General features: G+C 47.7%; 2 protein-coding genes across 3 annotated transcripts in view; one reads left to right on the top strand and one right to left on the bottom strand.

Moving 5' to 3' along the window:
• PKP4 (plakophilin 4) overlaps positions 1 to 894 on the bottom strand; it is a 65,232-nt gene extending 64,338 nt beyond the window's left edge. Inside the window, exon 1 of the mRNA XM_050976641.1 lies at positions 817 to 894. The gene's annotated coding sequence lies outside the window, so the exon portion shown is untranslated. The remainder of the gene's footprint in view (positions 1 to 816) is intronic.
• Positions 895 to 1,081: 187 nt separating this feature from the next.
• The window catches only part of CCDC148 (coiled-coil domain containing 148), a 45,134-nt gene continuing 23,941 nt past the window's right edge, over positions 1,082 to 22,274 (top strand). For both annotated transcript variants that reach the window (XM_030241682.2, XM_030241683.2), the window contains exons 1-8: positions 1,082 to 1,202; positions 12,180 to 12,260; positions 13,828 to 13,949; positions 15,789 to 15,892; positions 16,444 to 16,526; positions 16,688 to 16,851; positions 17,112 to 17,207; positions 17,299 to 17,480. In XM_030241682.2, coding sequence (XP_030097542.2) covers positions 12,206 to 12,260; positions 13,828 to 13,949; positions 15,789 to 15,892; positions 16,444 to 16,526; positions 16,688 to 16,851; positions 17,112 to 17,207; positions 17,299 to 17,480 — 806 coding nt within the window. In that variant the 5' untranslated portion in view covers positions 1,082 to 1,202; positions 12,180 to 12,205. The remainder of the gene's footprint in view (positions 1,203 to 12,179; positions 12,261 to 13,827; positions 13,950 to 15,788; positions 15,893 to 16,443; positions 16,527 to 16,687; positions 16,852 to 17,111; positions 17,208 to 17,298; positions 17,481 to 22,274) is intronic.

Consider the following 22,274-nt stretch of genomic DNA (forward strand, 5'->3'; position numbering starts at 1 on the left):
GAGACAGGGGGAGAGAACACCGCCAGAAGTTACTACAGCCCCAAGAGCCGCGCTCCCGCCGCACGGGCCGAGGATGCTCCGCGGCTCCCGGTACTCGGCGGCGGGAGCGCGGCTCGTTCTGCGGTCACAGGAAGGGTGAAAAATCCGTATTAATAACCCGTGCAGGGAGCACCGCGACGGCAGCGGGGCCAGGCATCCCCGGGAACACCGGGGCGGCAGCCGAAGCCTGGCACTCCGGGGAACACCGGGGCGGACGCTGGGCCCCGCGGCCGCCCCGTGCGGGCACACCGGGCGCGCAGGGCCCGGCGCTGCCGGCTCCCCCCGCTCGCTCCGCCGACCCCGCCATCCCCCGCAGCACCCGCCGTGTCCACGCCCGGCCCCACGCCCGGGGCCGCGCGGCGCTGCGGGCACGGCGAGGCCCGGTGGCCCTGCCCGCTGCGGCCCCGCCGGGCTCGCAGCTCCCGGCGCGGCGCGCGCACACCCCACGCACACGGCGCGGCCGCGGACACCGGCGGGCCCGGGCTCCGCACTCCCGCCAGGTGCCGCGCGGCGCCCGGGGCAGGGGCCGGGCGGCGGCACCTTCGCCCGCAGGGCCCCTCCGGGCGGCTCCACCGGGCTCCGGGCGGCCCCGCGGGCACGGAGAGTGCGCGGTGCTCCACCCGCGGGTCCGCCCGAGACGACGGCTCTTCGGCCCCGATGCCCCGGCGGGGTCCGCCGCCGCGCCTCCCGCGCCGCCCGCCTCGCCGCGCCCCGCCACCCCCTCGCCTCTCTCGCGCGGCGGCCCCAGCCCGCGGCTCCCCCGTGCCCCACACTCACCGCGCGGAGCGGCCCCGCGGCCCCGCCGGGCGCGCCCGCCCTACCCCGGGGTCTCCATGGTGGCGGCCCCGCCGCCCGCTCCGCCGGCCCCGCCCCGCCCGCGCGCCGCGTCACGCGCCGCCCGGCCCGGCGCCCACCCCCATTGGCCAGGCTATGCCTGGGGCGGCGCTCCATTGGCTGCTGCTCAGCGTTAAACTCGCCAATGGCGGCGCGACTTGAGGTTACCGTGGTTACCGATGCCATGCGGGGGTGACGGCGCGGACGGGACGGGACGGGACAGGACAGACCCCAGCCCAGCCCGACCCGACCCATGCCTGGGGCGGCTCTGCCGGGACAGCCCGTGGGGACAGGAGGCTGCTCCGGCGCCACCCGCCGGACCCGTCGCGGTGAGTGTCCGAGCGCGGCGGGGGCGAGCGGTGTGTGAGTGGATGGATGGAGCAACCGGACGCAAAATGGCCGGTGCGGGGTGCCCGCGGTGGCCGGGCGTGCCCGCCCCGCAGTGCCGGCCGCCTCCTGCCCCGCCGAGGGAGCCGCCGCGGGAGCGGGGCGGGGAGCAGCCCGGAGCTCCGGGGGCTTCGCCGAGCCCCGGAGCCGGGCCCGTCTGCCCGTCACCGTGTGCCGCGGGCTCCGGGATGGCTCTGCTTGGGCAGGAAGCTTGGAGCGGCTGGCTGCCCGTGGTCCCGCCCGACCTGTCGCCCTTGTGACCCGCGGTGTCCCGGTACCGGCAGAACGCGCAGCCCGCGGCGTTACTCAGACCCGACGGGCTAAGTCCGGTGTTTGGGAAAGATGGAAAAACGCTTTCCATAGTGTTTTAACATCCTACCATTTTAAGCTTCCAGTAGCAGCCGAACTCTCTCGATGGCGTGTGAGGAATCATAGATGTAGAAAGGAAAAGCCAGTATCCTAAAATTGCCCTAAAACATTTCAATAACAGTCTTTGGCCGTGTTAAATGCTTGATCAACGTTCTGCATCCCATGCCTGTCCTGGACTCACCATCTCGGTGTGTCTCGGGAATCTGACTGGGGCCATTCCGCTCCTTCCCCAACAGACTGTCCCGGTGTAGCCCAGGTGTGACTGGTTTTCCATTTACTTATTCTCTCCTCCCGCCCTGCAGGTACGATAACGATCGAAACTCTCCACTTCATTGAATGACTCTGTGAATGGCTCAGAGGAGCCAAAACCAAATGGCCACTTGAATCAGCAGCTCTTGCTGTCTCAAGAGGTTGTTTTACTCACCCTCTTCCCCTGTTGGATAGATGCGGATGGTGTAAAAGCCTGCTGTAAAGGAACGTGAAAAAAATATCCACATTGTAACTTGTGTCTGTTTTCCATCCAGCTCAGTTTTCTGGTTTAGTGTCTGATGGGGTGAACCGTAGTTTTATGTTAGGCATAAGGACGCATGAGCTCGTGACGTGGTTTAATTGGTGCTGATGCAGCAGGTAGAATTATGTCCTACCTTGGCCTCTGCTTAGGAGGGAACTGCAGGTGACAAGGAGGAGGCAGGCGGACATGGAGACTGACCTCTAGACTCTTATAGAGCCCCTTCTCTGAATTTCCCACCTGGAATGTAATCTGCTGCATGGAAACCATGTAGGCTGTTGGTAAGATATTTAACCTCTGAGGCTTTTGTTGCTATTTCTATAATTATTTGTAGGTTGAATAGTGCAGTAGGGACTTCTACATTATTATGATATCCACATGGAAAATGCTTGGCAGCTGTAAACAGGAGTTTTGAGTCCTCACTGCTGTGAAAAATCTCATGATTTATACCATGTGAACCACATATAAGATATTACCAAACCAAAATGGTGGTCTCTGTCTAGGAAATGGGAAACGGGAGCTGAGGGGGATAACAGTAGAAACTTAGGAAAATAAAGTAGCAGGTGTGAAATAAAATAAGTGGTGGAAGGGTCAAATGAGAGTGGAGAGCAAAGTAAAGGAAAGAGAAAATGTGAACTAATGTGATCTAGAATAAAAGGAAGAGAAAGTGCAGGATATGTGAGAACCGTGACCTTCCTTAGTTGCAAGGTTGCTTCTACCAAAGGTGTACGGGATTAATTAAATTAGCTTCAAATCAGTCTCAACTGCTTTTCACCTGTAATTTGGGTATTATTATGCTGGCTTGGCTTTCACAGATAACAGCTTTTGGGAAAGGAGGAAGCTCACTTGCCCCTCAGTAAAAAGGACAATTCCTGGAAGTCGCTGTGGGGGCTGTGGAGGGCACAGCCTGCAGTCAGGATGTGGCACAATGCCATCCCCAGGATCCCCAGGCCTTCCTGGTTCTGGCTGGTTCCAGGTGATGAGGAACAGGCTGCCCCAGGTGCCCTGCATCCCTGCAGAGCCATGCACTGCAAGGTTTGGCTGTGCTTTGGAGTTTCCTGTTGGGGTGAGATGGGAAAGGGTAAGAAATGCTGTTGTGAAGGAGAAAGGGATCTCTAGTTAGTTTGTTTTGGCACAAAAGAAGCAGAAAGAATTGAAAGTAACATTTTGAAGTTCTGTCAGATTTGGAAATCTGTTGAATGAGTGTCAGTGAGGAAAGGCTGTTTCATTCTGTCTGGTATTAGTCATACCCTCATAGCTGGTTTGTTTTGGCACCCTGAGCAGCCAATACATTGTCTAATTGACTGCTGTGTCCCAGAGCAGCAGTGCTGTCCAACAGGGATGACACTGGCTGTGGAAAGGCACCCCATGTCAACTTTCCAATGCAAAGGGCTGCAAGGAGGCTGACTCTTTGATTTCTTATCCCATTAGCTGAAAGTGGCCTCTGTCAAACATATGTTTAAATTCTTACATAATTTTTAAATTGGCAGCAAACAAGTCCATTTTCTTTTTATTCACCTTCTTCTGGATGAGACTTGCAAGTAAGATGGTCAGTATCATTCTCATTTGGAAAGCCATGATTCCACTAAGTGTGCAATTTGTAACAGCCTAGTCTCATGGTTTCCTTTGGGACTGTACTGATTTCTCTTGAGCCTTAAATCTGACCCCTTAAACTGACTGTGCTCATCTTCAGTGCTTTAGATGGCAACGTTGTTAACAGGTATTTGCTAGTTGTTTTGCTGCTGTTGTGCTTCTTCAGCATTTCCAGTCATTAATAGGTTTTTCTGCTTTGTTTAAACTATCCTGAAATTAATCCCTAATTGAGTCTTGCTTTATATACACGTTCCATAGATGTTTACAGCCCTTGCAGAACACTGACATGCCTATCTTTTAATTTCAGTGATAAATATCAGTCACAAAAATAGTGTTGCTTTGTTTCTTTGTGGTTTTGTTTTGTTTTGATTTTCTCTTTTTTTCTGCTTTTTGTTTTGTTTTTGTGAATTAGGTTGGTTTGGTTTTGGGGGGTTATTTGGGGGAGGCAGGGGGGTGGGGGTTGGTTTCTGCTGGAAGCTATTTAATGCTACCTGCTTTAGCTGTAATCTCTTCCAGATACTGAAATTATGGAGGTTTGGGGAAAAAAATACCTGGAGAAGAGAGTGATGACATGGCAGGCTAATACAACACGTGAAAAGCTGTTTAGTGTTCACAGGGGAAGTTATTTAGATATGTGGGGTTTTTCCTCTCATTAAAACCTACAATTTGATTTCAAAAGTTACATGCAAGCCATTGTGTTGATGTCACAGCAACTCAGTCAATCACAATACAATTGATTTTGGGTAATTTTGAAACTGTAATTTCATTTGGTATAGAAAGCACTAAATGTTCTCCTGCTTTTTATTGTTTAACTGGGGAGGTAAGGCACCTAACAGGTATATTTCTGAGGAAAGTGGTGGGCTGACAGTTTGCTTTTTCAGTGAGGGCTTTATAGATAAACGTTCTGTTTCAGACAGTGCCATTCAAAATTACTGCTCTGCTGTAGGTAGATATTACTCTTTCCCAGTGGTAAAACAAAATATTGAGGAAGAACTATTGGATACTGACAGGTTGTTTGCACTTTCCTTTTTTCTTGCATGGCTTTGAAGCATGAGTAGGAGTATGTGATTGTAGATGGTGCACAGTGCCCAGCACGACCACTGGCCTTCCTTGCAGGGCCCCCTGCTCTGGCTCCAGCCCGGCTGGACGGGAAGGACAATAGTGCCCTGTAATGACAATTCTCTGCAGCTTTCCCAGGGCCAGCCACAGGGTCCTGCAGCCGTGCAGGGAGCTGCATTATGGAGCAGATCCTGCTTCCCCAGGAGCCTCCCTGGCACACATGCCCTTGTTTTTTCAGTTGGATCAGTTTTCCAAAGCGTACCATTGCTGCCTGCAGTGCCTGCACCCAGGCATGTGTGCAGCAGGAGTGGGGGCTCCTCTTTTGCCCTGGTGCCTGTTTCAGCAGAATGGAGGAGGTTCCAGCAACAGCAGCTTGCTGACCTGTCCTTGGCAAGCCCCCTGACTCCTGTCCCAGGGCGTTGTTCCAGCTGGTGGCCTGGTCCCAGGAGTGGAGGGAGGGTGTTGTGAGGGGGGCAGCAGGAGAAGGGATGTCCTTAGGTGAGCTGTGCTGCTGGAGCCAGCTACTGGTGAAACCAGGTTTCATCAAGCGTGCACCTGTAAGTCAGGGTTCCTCCAGGGTACTGCAGCACCTGGAAATAAGCAGGCAGCTTGGCAACAGCCAAGAGAATGGTTTGGAGAAAAGATGGCAGGAAATGCCAAGTGAGATGTCCAGTAAAGACAAGGTCATCAGCAGCTGGTCTGTTCTGTGGGTTTTCAGGTCCTAGGCTTGTAATTGTTGTGTAAAAAACCTTAAAAAATAAACCCTAACCAAAGCCCGCAACAACTCTCCCCAAAGCCTTAAAGAAATAAAAAATCCTTCAGCACCCCAGCTCTGGGAAATGCAGGTACTTCTATCTGCTCAAGGACAGGGGAAGGTCTGCTAAAATCCTTTGCAGTTTCTACCAACTGCTACAGTTGCTGAACAAAATATTACCTATCTTCTTACTAGTTTGTACATGAGGCTGGAAAAAATGTTGAGAATTTAACCAAATTGTAATCTTTTTTACCAGACCAGGGATATAGAATGTCAGGCTGAAATCTAGAGATACTTTTGAATAAGGAGGCAACAAAGAGAATGTATATGCAGAGAGATTATTTAATTCATGTTTACGGACTGTACATTTCTGGTGTCTGTGACTGAGAGGCCCCAGACAAGAATGAGTTGCTTTTTGTTGTAAGATATCAGACAACATTATGCAATAATTTAAAGTGAAGTTGTGCCAAATGCTTCCCTGCATATAACTCTGGGAATTTGGCCTAGCAGAGCTGGCAAAAGCTGTACAAAATGATACTGATGCTCCTGACAAAATAAGCTGCAGTGGCTCCTAAATCACATGAATTATCTGTCCCTCTGGCTTGTCTCTCACAGGCTGCAGACAAACGTCCTGCTCCGACTCCCACTACACTGCTCAGACTAAAATCATCTGTGCTGGCTTAAAGGACAGTGCCACAGAGTAGGTGGTGCCAGCACTGCCTCACAAGGTCCCTCAGGGTCCTCTCTGCCCCCGGGGTCTGCCCTGGCTGTGTCCCACCTGCAGCTCAGGGTGGGCACTAAGGTGTGCAGCTGGGGCAGGTGAGATGCAGGATTGCTCTGGAGTGTGAGTGTGCAAAGGGCTGCAGCTCCAGACAGCCACAGCTTCTCTGGGTTCAACAGGGAAAAGTGTCTTGGCTTAAGGAGAAACTGGGCTTATCCAGAGTCATATGTTCTTGAAGCACTGTTAAACTCTTCTGCCAGCAACATAAACTAAGCCAGCTGACTTGTGCCTGCAGTTCATTAGGAAATGCCTGCAGAAATTGGTCTGTCAGCAGGGCTGTGGGGAACAGGCTCCAGCAGTGGGGCAGGGAACCCTTCCATGCAGATTTGGGTTCGTTACGTGAAAAACATCAGTAACAAAGCTAGCATGAAATTGGGGTGGGAGGAAATACTTTCCTTAAAAATACTACACAGAAGGCAACAGTAAAGGCAGAGGCAAGTGCAAAAGGTGAGGACAACTTAAAATTACCTTTTAAATTCCTTAAATAAGGAACCTGACTCCTGTTTCCCTTCTTGCTTTGACAAAATCTGAGATCTAGCTAGATATAGGAAATAAAGCTATCAGGACTCTCAAACTGTGTATTTCCAATTGTGCATTTTGCAGCAATGGGAGCAAAATCACATTGGCTGGTTTATCTGAAGAGCAATGGGCCTGTGGTTTAACAACTGGAATCTAGTTATTAAATATGTTGCACAGATTTTTTTAAGTCCAATCTTCAGTATGTTTTTGTTCTTATTTTTTTTCCTTTTAAAGTGACTCAATGGCTTCAACCTGCTCTGAGCTTCTTTAATTGTCTTCCATTGAACTTCTGCTACTATTTAGTATTGGCTATTTCAGTATCTGGTGGTTCAGGACGTGTGATGCTTCCTGCAGAACACACTGATCTGCTGCAGCTCCTTTTGAGGTCTAGCTCCTTAATTAACCCTGCCTGTAAAATTGCATCCTTATTCCACTGGCCCAGTGGTGTTGCATGTGGAATCTGTTTCTGCAATTCCTGCAGTACAGTGAAAATCCTGCCTCTTGATAGGAAGTGCAAAGCCCAGGAACTTTGTTGTATTGCAGGGAATGTTGATTCTCTGCAGTTTTGTGTAACAGCATCTTTGCTTCTGTTGTGCTAAGTGAATTCTGTAGATTTAAGTGGTTTTTCTGGTGGATGCAGAGCAGCAGAGGGTGAGTTGCTCACTGCACCATTCCAAACAAGCCTTTGCACACAGCCTAGCCAATAGCAGGTATGCTTTACAGGCCAGGCACTCACAGGTCAATTTAACTAAACATTTATTATTTCTTAAGTAATGGAGAAAATTGTAGGGTCCTGTAATGGATAACTCAGCCTCACATCTTCCAGTTATTCCTCCATATATTTGTGCATGTTGTTTCATTTTCTAGCTTTTGTTGTACATGGAAATAATAAATAGAAATCAAAATAGGACATTAATAAAAACAACATATGACAAAATTCTGCAAATCTCTTGTGTTACAGAAGTCTGTAAATGATGCCTCAGAATTTTTGCCTTTAGCTCAGCAAAGCTGGACTTTGTGCAGGCACATGCCAGGAATTGCCCAGAGCAGCTGTGGCTGCCCCTGATCCCTGGCAGTGCCCAAGGCCAGGCTGGACATGGGGCAGGAGCAGCCTGGCACAGGGGAAGGTGTCCCTGCCATGGCAGGGGTGAAGCTGGATGAGCTTTAAGATCCAACCCCTAATGTTGTGTTATTAACTGCTCAGAGCATTTTCTCATTTTGTGCTCTTTCATTTAAACCTTGCAATGGCCAGGTGTGCTCGCTGCAGCAGACCACTGTGTCTGCTCACTGAAATGGATTGTGCACCTTCTCTTCAAAACAAAACAACATAAAATGCCAGCTGACTCACTTGTTCCAAGGTGACATGGTGACTTCATTTCCTACCCTTTTTGTGTCAACTTACCAACTTCTAAAGCATTTACTTCCTTTTTTTATCTGCTTGTTTCCACGTTTTTTCCAAGTGTTCTTAAAGTTTATTTTCTCTTGGATTTTCTAAGAATATTCCAAGAATGGAGGGGAAGTAGAGTTCCCTTGTGATGTGCAGATCCTCAGAAAGCAGATGAGCTATTCCCTACCCCTGCAGTGTGACAGAGCAGTCCATGAAGCTGATTGTTTTAAATGTTACTCAAATTGATCTTCCTAATTTGGATTAAGTTTTACTTAATGAGGAAGTAATGAGATTATCATAGACAAAAAGGACTGTGTCTCTTTCGGGAACATACCATTTCTGAGACTTGACTTTATTTCAAAGAGAGCTATAATTCTTTCTTTAGGGGAATGTAAATTTATATTACAATCAAACAATGGGATTTTTCTAGAAACTGTTTTGGCAGCGAATGATAGAAGTATTATACTCTGTATTTTCTTCCTGTGGAAAGGATTGACTGCTGCAAGATTAACACGTTCTGGATGGGTGCCATTTTCAGATAGTTAGTTCAACTAGAAGAGAAAGGATCTGATTAAGGGATCAAGCTCATTATTTGTTTGTTATTTGTACTCCACACCCTACAGTGGGAGTGAATCTTTGCCTCTTTTCCTCAACAATAATTAGGATCAGAGGGTTCAACAACTGCATATTAATATGCTTTTTCTTTAAATGAAAACATGCAGTAGCTAGGCAATTAACATTTCCATTAAACTTTAAAATCTTTTAAAAAGCCTTCCACAAAATGTTCAAGACATAGCCAGATATTCAAAAGAGAGCACTGGGAATAAGGGACTTCTGATTTGGGGGATTTTTCCTGAGTCTGTATTTTCTAGGGACCTCTGCTCTAATGTATAATCCAAGTTCCTGTTGGTGCTGCTCTCAGTGACTCTGTGGCTCAGCTCTGGATTTTGGTGGTGTAGCCCCAGCCGTTCATCAGGTGAGCCTTGGAGAGGACTGTGGCACCTGCTGTGGCAGGATTCTGCATCCTTCCTTCACACAAACCCAGGAGCACTGCCTGTGCTGCCACTGGTGGTGCTGCTAAATTGTCCTTTGTGAGGACTCGATTCATACTATTGATTTTTGCATTTAATAATGTGAGCGATTTAAAACGTGCACAAGAAATTGTTTCAAAAGGCATGTCTGGCTCCTTAAGCACTGTTCCTCCCTGCCAGAAATCCATCTGTCCCTCACTTGAGGAGCAGCACTTTAGCTGGGAGGGAAAATGGCACTGGTGACCCAGATCTGCAAAGGTTTATGCATGCAAACAACTTGTTGAGTGGAGACAGTGGAATTAGACTTCTAAAATCACTGGTTAAACTCACTGGGAGCACTCACTTGTGGAACTGGGGCCTGGGCTGGACCTGACTCATCCCCAGGAGCTGTATGGGTAGGCACCAGGCTTTACTTCTTCCTGGAATGCTGACTGGCACTGGGGAGTTTAATTTCTATTTAAATGAAAGGAAGGAGAGCCTTGCCTCAATATGGGCTATTTCCATATGTAAGAACAAACATAGGTCATGTACCTCAGACACCAGCAAGGGCTTACATTAAGAATGTACTGAAGAGTTTGGTTGAATTGGAGATGAAATCTTTTAAGAGAACACGTTTTTATTGCCTTAAAGAGTTCCGTGAATAGTGAAATACTAAATTGTCAAGAAGCAGAAAGAGATTTGATAAACCTTGTGCTTTGTACTGCTGCTAACAGGTTCAGCTGTGGTTGGCTGTAGGCAGAGCTGACTCGGCACTCTTGGGGGACAGATTTCTGTGTCCAGGGACTCCTGCCTGGTGGCTGCTTGATCTTGTGCACTTTTTAAGATGCATCAAGACTCCCAGCCTAGAGCCTGCAATGGAGTTTGAGCAAAGCTTTGAGGCAGGGTATTGGAATTTGGGCTTAGATGGACTTTTATAGTATTGGAGAGGCTTCTAGATATACCTGCATTAAAGCAGAAATAAATATAACTATAATATGGCACTGCTTTTATCATTTTGATTAGTAAGTTTATTAGTTACTGAAGATAAAATTCAGATTATATGGATCTTGTCCTTTTCCAGAACCATCTCAGCATTCTCTTTCAGTGTTTTAGTTAGGTCATAATGTTGAATAACAGAAAATAATGCCCATGAAAGGCTGAGATCAAATACAAATGTATGACATCATTGTGGAAAGAGAAATGGGTTGGGTAGAAGGGAACAAGGGCTTGGTTCATAAAATACAGTAGCCCTAAATTTATAGAAAATGACCAGTAAATTTTTTTGCATCTGTTCTGTTCTCGAGATGTATTCTTGGATTCTTGTGAAAGGAGGTGAAGCTAAGGTTAATATGTGTGAAGTTTTTTTCAAATACTGACATTAAATCAGAAACATGTCAGTAGAAAGAAGATATTAACAATTTGCCAAATGAACAAACAAATAAATAAATAACCCAGAGGGGTAGCTCTGCTGCTGCTGCTAATCTTTCTAGTATCCATAGTTATTTTTCAAAAAGGACAGAGTGTCTTGTGTTAGAAGCTTGTCCTTTAAAGCTGGCCAGATGGACCCAGATTAGGCTGATGGGTCCCCAGATGTGCAGTCCGGGGGAATGACGCTGATGTGCAGCTGTGCAGGGAGCAGTAATACAAGGTTTTAATAGAGGGAAGTGGCTGTGATGGATCCAATCTTCTTAGAGCTGTTGAGTACTCCCAATTTTCCATCAGTGTTATTTTTGCCTTCATTGTACGGTGTAGATGAGAGTCACTGTGGTAGTCCCTTCCCAAGTTTGTCAGTAGAAGCAGAGCTCAGATGATCAGAAACCACAAAAAGCAGGCAGGAGGAAGACTGACTGTCTGTGGCAGAGGGCTGGATGCAGAGTGTCAAACAGTTCACAGCAAAGTAACTCTAAACTGTCTTCAGCTGCAGTCTCACCTTTTTATTTGATTGACATTAATAGCTCTCTGTCAGAGTAGTTCCCTTTACATTTCTTCTGCTGGTCTTCCTTCCCACCTTCCTGTTGCATTGTGCCATCCGTGGAGTTTGTAGGGATAAACTAGTTCATCTCACTGGAACAGCGAGGAAATAACTCCACAAATGAATAAATTTTGCTGCTGTACTATTTGCTGTGTTGCTGCTTGCTGTGGCACCAGGCAAATGTCAAAGGTGTGACAAAGAGATGGAATGTTGTGTGTATGAAACTTTGGCACAGTACTTTGGCTGGGTTTGGGGGAGAGGGTTCGTGGGGAGCCTTGCTGGACATGGCCTTTCCTTTCTGGAGTGACTCAGCTGCTGATTCAGTTCAGCTGAAACACCTCAGGTGGGCCTATTGCTTTTGTTTCTGTGCCAGACCTGGGATGACACCAGTGCATGCTTGATTGAAAGTAAGGGGTTGGACACACACAAGACATTTTTTGAGTGTGTTGTGTAACTTACTGCATCTGACACATCCCTTGACCCACGATGATGTGGGTGTTTGATACGGGCTGCTCACCCAGAGCTGAGCCAGTGCTGCCCAAACAACTGCCCTGGTTTCACAGGCCTTACACAGAGGGGTAAAGGGACCTGGGCAGTCTCCAGATGGAGTGATCTTTTCAGGCTTAATTTCTATAAATCAAAGAACACCTCAAAACCTGATCTGACATTTGGATCGAGGGACTCATATTTTGAAAAGCACAAAGCAAAGAATAGATGAGTTATGTCACAGCATTACAAATTCATAAAGGAAATAGAATTTTCTTTTCTTGGCTGCTAAATGGTATGAGGCACATGAAATCTCTCCTAAAGTGAAAGATAAACTGGAGGAATTTCTGTCTAATTACTGTCTAATTACATTTTTAGTGAGATGAACCTCTTCTCAAAAAACAATAGATATTTTTGAAAATGTTTTTAGATTGCATTCACAATGTTGGTATTCTCAAAACATATGTTTGTTTCTCAACAGGTATAAAAAATACATAAAAAATAAAAATGGATGAACTGGACCATGGAACGTTGTTTTCAGCTCATAGGATTAGTGGTGGAGGTATGTGTGCTATCATGTTTAATTGTTTTCTCCACTGTTTATGAAGCACTCTGCAATTAATAGCCTCATGCAGGAGCTGTTATAGCACCCTGGTCGTGCTTTGGGTTGGAAGGGACCTTAGGGTCCATCCCACCCACCCTGCCATAGAAGGGACACCTTCCCCTGCCCCAGCTGCTCCCAGCCCCAGTGTCCAGCCTGGCCCTGGGCACTGCCAGGGATCCAGGGGCAGCCCCAGCTGCTCTGGGCACCCTGTGCCAAGGCCTGCCCACCCTGCCGGGGAACAATTCCTTCTTTAGTTCCTGTCTGTATCCACCCTCCCTTCAGGCTGCACCTGCTGCCCCTCACGCTGTCACTTACAGATCCTGCTGAAGAGCCTTTCTGTTTCCCATACAAGCCCCCTTTACATACCAAGAGGCTGCAATAAAGCTTCCCTGGAGTGTCCTCTAGCCAAACATCCCCACCTCTCTCAGCCTGTCTTCACAGGAGAAATGCTCCAGCCCATTTCCATGGTCTCTGGGCCAGGTTTCTGTCCCCCTGTGCCAGGGTCCTGGAGATGAGTGTTGGTCTCTGCAGGTCCAGGTGCAGAGCAGAGGGGCAGAACATCTCCCCTGGCACCATTCATGAAATAATTAATAACTAAACTCCACGCTGCCTCTCCTGCAGGCCAGGCCCAGGCCGGCTTGCTGGGCTCCGTGCCAGCTCATGCCCAGTTGTTTTGCCCACAGGATCCCCAAGTTGCTCTTCCCAGGGCTACTCCCATCCATTCTGTGCCCAGTCTCTGCCTGTCTAGGGCAGGGGGACCTGGAAAAACCCTTCCCCAGCGAGGCATTGTCTGGAGATGTGCTGTCAGCTTTGCGTGGGCAGGCAGCAAATGACAGTCCTGGGGAGGCTTTTACCCCTCTGTAAAACCACGTGTCAGGCACAGCACTTCCAGCCAGGGGGCTTAGTAGGGAATGCAAAACATAATGGCCAAATTCACTACTAAGGAAAACTGCAGCAGAGGTTGTGGAAATGCCCATCCCTTATCCCTGTAAGCCTCCTGGCTTGGGTAGAATGAGTATCTGGGCACGAGGCCTTCACAGTGCTAGGGCAAAAGTTCAGGTAGTTCATTTACAATTGTAATTGTACCTCAATTTTATACCTTCTAGAACAAAACTACTCCTGCTGCTCAACCCAGGTTGCAAAAATCATTGAGGCAGTTTTCCAATCAGTGCAAGAAGGATGCATTTATTGAAACTTACATATTTCTTTATTAGAAGTTATTGCAATGTCTGTAAACACAGTTTAAAATTAATTGATAACTAAATTCACATGTTAGCTAAAGACTTTTCAAATTAACTTTTTGTAAACTGATAACTGGTTACTGTTTCTTATATCATTTTGATGTTAATATATTAATTTGTTTGTTTCAAATTGTCATTCACCAGCTAATGATATTGGTATGAAAATTTCCAGTGTTGAAAACCTTGGTTTTGATTTCTATCTACACAGCTTTCATTTTATGCCTTGCACTTAAATTATTTCTCAAGAATTTGAAGTGTCTTTATGTGTTTTATATGATGACTAGACAATTTGGTGGTTCCTGCCAGAAATGCTCTTTGCAGCCAGAAGTTCAAACCCGTTGACTACAAACATCTGTATGAACTTGCTGCAGAGGCAAAAATGGCCTCTGCACAAATTCAGTTAAAGGTATGATTTTTGTTTTATTTGTAATGTGAAGGCGTTTGAAATTCAGTGACCATATTTCTGTCAGCCAGAGGGGGTCAAATATGAAAGTTTATCATAGCTAAACTGTGCTGTGGATGTGTTAATGTCAAAGTGGGGACTTTGTTCAGATCAGGGGTCACACGCGCTGCCCAGAGCAGTCCCGCACCTTTCCCTGCCGGTGTCCCCAGCCCGGCGGGGCAGCCAGGGGACAGGGACAGTCCGTGTCTCTGGGGGCTGCTCGGTGCTCTGGTGAGTGTGAGCACGGGGGGTCCCAGCGGCTTTGTGCAGCTTGGCCCTGGGCAGGACAGCTGCAGGTGGTCACCTGCACAAAGCCACCAGGACCTGCAGCTGCAGGTGGTCTCCTGCACAAAGCCACCAGGACCTGCAGCTGCAGATGGTCTCCTGCACAAAGCCACCAGGACCTGCAGCTGCAGGTGATCTCCTGCACAAAGCCACCAGGACCTGCAGCTGCAGGTGATCTCCTGCACAAAGCCACCGGGACCTGCAGCTGCAGGTGGTCTCCTGCACAAAGCCACCGGGACCTGCAGCTGCAGGTGATCTCCTGCACAAAGCCACCGGGACCTGCAGCTGCAGGCTATCTCCTGCACAAAGCCACCAGGACCTGCAGCTGCAGGTGATCTCCTGCACAAAGCCACCGGGACCTGCAGCTGCAGGCTGTCTCCTGCACAAAGCCACCGGGACCTGCAGCTGCAGATGGTCTCCTGCACAAAGCCACCCGGACCTGCAGCTGCAGATGGTCTCCTGCACAAAGCCACCGGGACCTGCAGCTGCAGGTGATCTCCTGCACAAAGCCACCGGGACCTGCAGCTGCAGGCTGTCTCCTGCACAAAGCCACCGGGACCTGCAGCTGCAGGCTGTCTCCTTGGCCCTGGGCAGGACAGCTGCAGGCTGTCTCCAGCTGAGCCAAGTGCAGTCCCAGCAGTTTCGGCCTGAAACATGGTTCCTTTGCTGAACTAGATGTGGAGTGAGCTCTTCATTCGTTTCTCCCTGTTCTGGACTAAGACAAGCCTTTCCCGTGTGTTTTCCTGCCCTGCTGCCATTTGCCATAGGACAGTGCATCTGTGAGGGGGAGCTGGGCAGGGAAAAGGGTCGGTGTGGGAGCTGTGGGAGCTGCTGGTGCAGCTCTGCAGGAAAGGGATGGCCAGGGAGCACCGAGCAGGGTCCTCAGCAGGCACCGAGGGCCAGGGACAGAGGAAACCACTTCTCTCAGGCTTCTGATCCCTCTTCCTTCATTGCTGGCTGGCCAGAGTCAGCTGGATCCACTTCAGCAGCCTTCCCCTGGCAGGCTTTCCTCTGGTCTAAGCAGGAGCTCCATCTGTTCAAAAGCAGGTATTCTTGTTTTATCCAAAGTGTGAAGCAAAGTTTTTGTGAAGTCCTCAGTTTGAGAGCCTCTCTAATTGGATTTTGTAAAAAAACTTCTTTTTTAGTAATACATTTTTGAATTCTTTTTCTTGACATATTTTCAGTCTTTCCTCTTCCCACCTGTAAGAAAGTGTGTTTTTTGTTTTTCTGCTTATCCTTCCTCATCTTTATTTCCAGGGACATTGGGATGGGACAGGAAAGAAGAAAACTGATTTTTTTTTTTTTTTTTTACTTTCTCCTCTCATTAATTGTGATTTGAAATGCAACAAACTTATTTAATGAAAGTTGGTTACATTTGACCCCACTGTTCTTTAGAAAAACACAGCTTTAAAAACCAGTTTTATTAGGTTCATCATTCTGTATTTAAAATTTTCATGTAAAGACATTTGATAAAGCTGTTGAATATGTTCAAAACACAGCCTTTAATTTTCCCTGCAGATTAAAAAGGCAGAGCAAGTGTCAAAAATTAGCAAAGAGCAAATGCTGCTGAAACAGCATCGTCAGGTGTGGTGGCAGGAGTATAAAAGACTGAGTGAGAGCAGGTAAGGGCTGAGGAGTCTGAATGAGTGACTACTAAAGAGACCAGCAGACAGTTTTTGGGCTGGCATGATTGATTCAAGGGACTCTGAGAAAAAAAGATTGACACCTGATCTGAAGGAGTTTTTGTGTGGGGAATGAAGGTTTGTGACCCATGTGGAGAGGGGTCTGTGACATGAAGAGCTCACCTGAGGGCAGGGAGAACAGGAACGTTGCTCTCAGAGCTGTTCAGCTGACCTGCAGCATCTGAAGCCTGTGTCTTTGCAAGAGCATCAGAAGTTTTCGGTGCCTTTTAGTTCCTTTGGAGGCTGTCTCTGGGCCTGTGCTGAGGTCACACAGCAGGGGACATTGACAGTGCTCTTGTCCGTTACCCTGGGCACTCAACAAGAGCATTTGTGGCTTCTTTACCATCTCTGTGTCCAAGGCCTTCACACCTTCCCAGGCAAAGAATCTCCTTTTTAATGTAATTATTGGAGTATTTGAGGCTCATCATTCTTGCAAATGTAATGAATAAGAAATTAAGTCTTTCTGCAAAATGCATGTTCATTTCCTTCAGGCAAAAAGCAGAAGAAGAAATGAAGAGTTTTCTTGATGAAGAAAGCCATAAGAACAACTTTTTTTTTGATTTGAGGGAATTGGGTAAGAATTTTTTATTAATTTCTTAATTATTTTTTTATAGTCAACATTATCTTGATTGTTCGTTTGGGTTTTTTAATCCCTTCATTGACAGGTTTAGATTTACAGAGCACAGTGCTGTGTAACATTCTTTGTGTGTTTGAGAAAGCTTTATGTTCATACAGAGCAGAAATTGTCCAAGGAGTGGGACACTTATCAAACAAACACTTTGGTTCCTGTCTGGCAGCTAAAGGAGGATTTGAAACTCAAGCTGTCTCAAGTGCAGCGTTACCTCTCCAAAGAGTCTTGTCAGAAACCCAAGATCAATTCAGCTGAGGTGTTACAGCAGGTTGGTATTCTAACTTTATTTTTACAATTTACTATCACCATATTTTTAGCATTTTCATTTATTTTTTTGTTGAACTTTGAGAATGTAGCTCACATACAGAGTGTGAGCTACATAACCCCCCATTCTTGTCATGGTGTAAATCTGCTCAGCAAAGTCTGTAAAAGCCTAGCAGTGAGGGGCTGGAAATCCGACTCTGCTGCTAAATTAGAGTTTTCATCTTGTAGCAAGAGAGAGTAACAGTAACATGTTTAATGAAATAGATCAGATTTATGAAGAATCAACAGAAGGCAATTTTGGAAAGTCTCATCCTTGAAAGTCTGGCTTTGGAAAGAGAGCTCGAAGAGTACAAAGAAAATGTAAGCTTTTCCTTAAAAGTTCAAGTAGAAGTTGATTGAGGGGGTAAATATGATGCAGAGTAGTGCCCTGAGCAGCATTTCTTCATTGCAGGCATTAGTGCACTCTTCTGAAGAGAAAAACGGGCTTTTCCTTGGAGTTCCTCCTGAGCTGGTGTCCCTGGAGTGCCCCTACCCTGACCTGCAGGCCTTGGTGATGGAGCAGTACCAGGAGCTCGCCCGCGGCTACGGGGCCAGGCTGCAGGAGGTGGATCAGCAGCTGGAGGCTCTGTGCAGGTACTGCCACACCTGTGTGGGGCTGTGCAGGGCTGAGCTGGTCCCTGGGCTGTGCTTTGGGTGCTCTGGGTGGCTCTGTGCAGGTACTGCCACACCTGTGTGGGGCTGGGCTGGTCCCTGGGCTGTGCTCTGGGTGGCTCTGTGCAGGTACTGCCACACCTGTGCGGGGCTGGGCTGGTCCCTGGGCTGTGCTCTGGGTGCTGTGCAGGTACTGCCACACCTGTGTGGGGCTGTGCAGGGCTGAGCTGGTCCCTGGGCTGTGCTGTGGGTGCTGTGCCACTCGGTGTGGCTCTGCTCTGTGCAAGCAGTGGAGGCACTGCCCAGCCCTGGGCTTGGACAGTCGGTGCTCTCACAGCTGGATGAAGGCAGTCCTTGCAGGAGTTATCAGCTGAAATAATAAGCAATGTGTTTAGTGGATTAAGGAACCAGCAGTCTGGTGTGCATCCAATGTCCTTTGCAAATGCTCTTGCAGGAATGGAAATTGCTCCTTCTCTATGGTAATTACACCAGCAAGGTTATGACAGAAAAGTACAGTCTTTTTCCAAGACACACCTCCAGGGCTTTTATCAATCAAGCAGACAAAAAAGGACCAACCTTTTCACAAGTTTGGGATCACTGCAGTAATTGTCATCACAAAGAAAAGTAAAAGATGTGTATAGCTCTGATTCATATAACCAAAAGGAGGAGAGATTTTTCGGTAAATGAAAATGTTTATTGGAAGAGCAGTATTCATAGTGACCTAGAAGTGTAATAAACCTGTGTATCAATAATAAAAAGCTTAGCCTTTCTGCTGAGGCTGTCTAGAGTCCAGGAGGCCCTGAGCTGCAGACATTGCACAGCCTTTGCTTTTGCCATCCCTGAAATTCCTTTGGATGGCTTCAGGGTGCCAATGACTAAGAAGGGGCAGGCCAGTGGAATGGTTTGAAGCCCAGGCAGGAGAAATTGGGGAGAACAGGAAGGGCCCTGAATTTCTTTGGTAAAACAATCACATGTTGCTTCCAAATTGGTTTTCTGTGTACACAAACAGGGCAGTGTTTGTTCTGGCCCTGCTGCTGAAAGAGTCTGGTGTGCTGAAACAGGGGCTGCATAGAAAGGGGTGTTATTATCTACTTCTCCTTTGTACAGATTGTACAAATATTCTGTATAATCTTCTTGTGATATCTGAAACATATATCTTACTACTGGAGCATCCTAGCAGTTAGAACATAATACCTATTGGAAATTGTTTTGGTTTATGGAGCCACAAATGGCAAATTTAAGCAGTTTTCTTGATGCTCTCTCGGATATTTTGTTATGGTTTCTCTTACAGAAGAAGTTTTAACAATGTCAATGAGAAAACCTGTGACAAATGCTAAGTCACTAAATATGTACAAAGTCTTCCTGGAGGTTTTAATCAAAGCTTATGATCAACACAATTTTGGTGAAAATTCATAAATTAAAATCCTTGACTCACACAGCATGTGTGCTACTGAACAATAGATAGAAGTGGATATAGACAACATAATTTCTGAAAAGGCTTGAAAAATCAGCCACTGTATTTTCACTGATCATAGGCCAGGCATGAGTTTAGGTCTGGAGCTAGCTAATTTTGCACCAATAATTAAATAATATCAGAACTTGAAGATAAAATGCCATATTTGCAATGGAAAGAAAATCCGTTGTAGCCTAAACACGTGTGCAGTGGCACTTTGAAGGAAGGAGGGTGTCACCTCTGGATGGGAAAATGCAGTGGATGGAGCTGGGGGACCTGCTGGTGGTGGGGCAGGAATCTGCTGGGGTGCAGGGCCACAGACCCAGCTTGGGCCAGTGTGCCAGTCCTGAGAACTGGAAATGGAGGGAGTCATAAATGAACCACCAGCAGTCATCTCAGGCATTTGATTTAAAACTACACCTTGGGACTCTTGTTTACCTTCTGGTCTCCAAATTTTTAATGTGTTGTTCATTTATGTTCCAATGATTTTATCCACAACAGGATTAAAAATTAGTTTTCAATTTTAAAAAAAGAAAGACTTTGTTCTTATAGCATTGCTTGCTTCCAAGGTATGGGTTTGTAAAACTCAACTCACTTCTTACATTTATATTGGCTAATTTGCATGGAGATATCCTATGAGTTTGCAAAGATGCAGCCTTGTGATTGAAGTATTCCATAATTCATCATGTGACTGTGAATCAACTGGCACAGATAATGCTGTCAGAAATGGAGTGACAGGTCCTCGACCTTGGTGTGTACCCCCCGTGCTCTGCTGTTGATGCAGCCCTAACAAAGCCTTGGCAGTCACTGCTCTGTGCCCAGAGAGACCACACATCCTCCTGCAATGCATTCTGTTCTTATTTGTGTGAGCTGAGAAGTTGCTCAGTCGCACGTGATTCTATGATAACACAACAGCTTGGTCACTTCAGCTGGGTCACTTGGCCACTTCACTTCCTCTGCCATCAAATGTTGGTTGTACATAAAGAAACCTTCAGTTAATACTGCTCTGGCATTGCACATCCCATTTTTTAAACACTTCAGACTGTCTGGAACAGAGACTTTGGAAAATGTACATAAAATGTTCAAAACAGAAACTTTAGAGTAAGATGATGTTCTGGTCTGGTCTATTCTGTGTGATTTTCATTCACACTGGAATACACATTGCAGTAGTCATTGCTTTTAGAAATGGAAGAAGAGCTTGGATTTGTTTTCCAAGCCTTATACAGGATTACAATATTTTTATAATCTAATTTAAATTTTTTTTTGATGTTGCTGAAATGCAAATTTTGTGCTTGGGAGATACCCAGGTCGTGAGCTATCCCACAAATTGAGGGCTTGGACTGATGTCTGTTAGAATGATTCTCTAAGCACTATTATATTTTTTCCACAATTTTCAAGGGTTTCTGAATTATTTAAATCACAGAAGGATGAATGGAGCACTGCAGACTCAGCACTGCATCCTGTGCAGCATCCTTTGAAAGGAATGGGAGAGCAGGACAGAGTGGAGGGGAGTCAGCCCCTCCTCCAGGCCCCTGCAATGGGCAGCGCTGCTGGGGACAGCGGGGGCTGCGCTTCACCTGGTGGCACAGAGTGTGTGATGGCACCGTGTGGTGGCACGGTGCCACTCTGCCACGCTGGCACCGTGTGGTGGCACGGTGGCACTCTGCCATGCTGGCACGGTGTGGTGGCACGGTGACACTGTCACGGTGGCACTATGTGTGGTGGCATGGTGGCACTCTGGCATGGTGTGTGTGTGGTGGCACGGTGGCACTCAGTCACGGTGGCAGTGTGTGTGGGTGGCACGGTGGCACTGTGTGGTGGCACTCTGTCACGGTGGCACTGTGTGGTGGCACTCTGTCACGGTGGCCCTGTGTGCTCCTGCCGGTGGACGCGGCGCAGAGCCGGTCCCCTCTGCCGGTCCCCTCTGCCGGTCCCCTCTGCCGGGATCTGCGGGATTGCAGCGGGGAGAGGGAGTTCCCCTGGAGCTGTTTGTATTCCGTGGAGTGTGTAAAGCCAGGGATTAGTGCTGGGCAAATCTGTTTCAAAGGAAGCAGCTGCCTCAGGGCTGTGCGGGTGAGACAATCGCTGTGTTTCAGCTCTGACACAAAATCGGGATTGTGCTGCGCTCGGGTACAACGCTGCACACAAGAGAACCGAGCTCCACATTTAAAATTTGGGTCAGGCATTCAGCCTGGCAAATGTTTGTCAATACCTTGACAGTGTAGAAACTTGATAATACCTCAAATATTCAAGTCAAATGTGTTGGCACTTTTCAGACTTGTTTTAGATGAGATATTCCTTTCTGGAATTTTGCAGAAGTGAGGTGACATCTCAGATTCACTCAGCAGGATATGTTGAAATTCTCCATGTGTTTGGTGGCTATGAATATGCTGGGCTGGGTCATGGTTTTTGGGTTTTTTGGTTGGATTTGGGTTTTTTTTTTCACTATTTTTCTGTGAGCAGCTGACAAAATCTCAGCACAGCTGACAAATTTTGGCACAGCTGACAAACCAAGGCATTGGCAGTCAGTTTGTCCCCACTTACAATAAAGTCCTTGTCGCTCTCCCTCCAGCTGACTGCTCCCCGAGGGTCTCCCTCAGGCTCCTCCTTGTTTCGGGCAGTGCCAGGTTGGTGGGTAGCTGCCCTCAGAGCAGCACAGGAGCCGGCAGGAGCGGCCGGGCTGGGGCTGCTCGCGGCTCCCCAGTGCCCGGGTGGTCCCTGACCGGGGGGATCTCACCCCGCTCTGCAGGCGGATCTCGGCTTGATCACCCACCTGCAGGGGCACAAATAGCCAAAACAAAGCGTTACAAAACCAATCTCAGCTCTTAGAACTGTCTCCCCACTGTGACACCTGAACATGAAGGGACACGTTCAGGTGTCACCTCATCCGGAGGTGTGTCACCTCATCCGGAGGTGTGTCACCTCATCCGGAGGTGTGTCAGGACTCACAGAGGAGAATTACCGATTCCTTTAATGGTAGATCATGGAGTCCAGCTTAATATTAATTTCCTGCTAGGTTTCTCACAAAAGTCCCCTTTTTGAAGCACCTGTTCTTTCTGCCTGTTCCAACATCTCACTGGATGCAGTGCTACGGAATACTGAGACAGGGCTGCTGGCCTGGGGAGTCCAGGAACTGCAGCAGCTGGAGGCAGCAGGAATTTGGGGCGTGGTAGAGTCTCACGATTGCCTTCTTTTAATTATCCCTGGGCTCTTAGTCACTTCTGAAACCAGGTCACTGGGCTAGAGACCTTTTGGTCTGACTCAGTGTTGCTGCTTGGATGTTAATGCTGACAATGACAGCCTGACATTAATCCCTTCAGGGC

Source organism: Serinus canaria, chromosome 7 (genome assembly GCF_022539315.1).
Source record: "Serinus canaria isolate serCan28SL12 chromosome 7, serCan2020, whole genome shotgun sequence".
Taxonomy (NCBI): Eukaryota; Metazoa; Chordata; class Aves; order Passeriformes; family Fringillidae; genus Serinus; species Serinus canaria.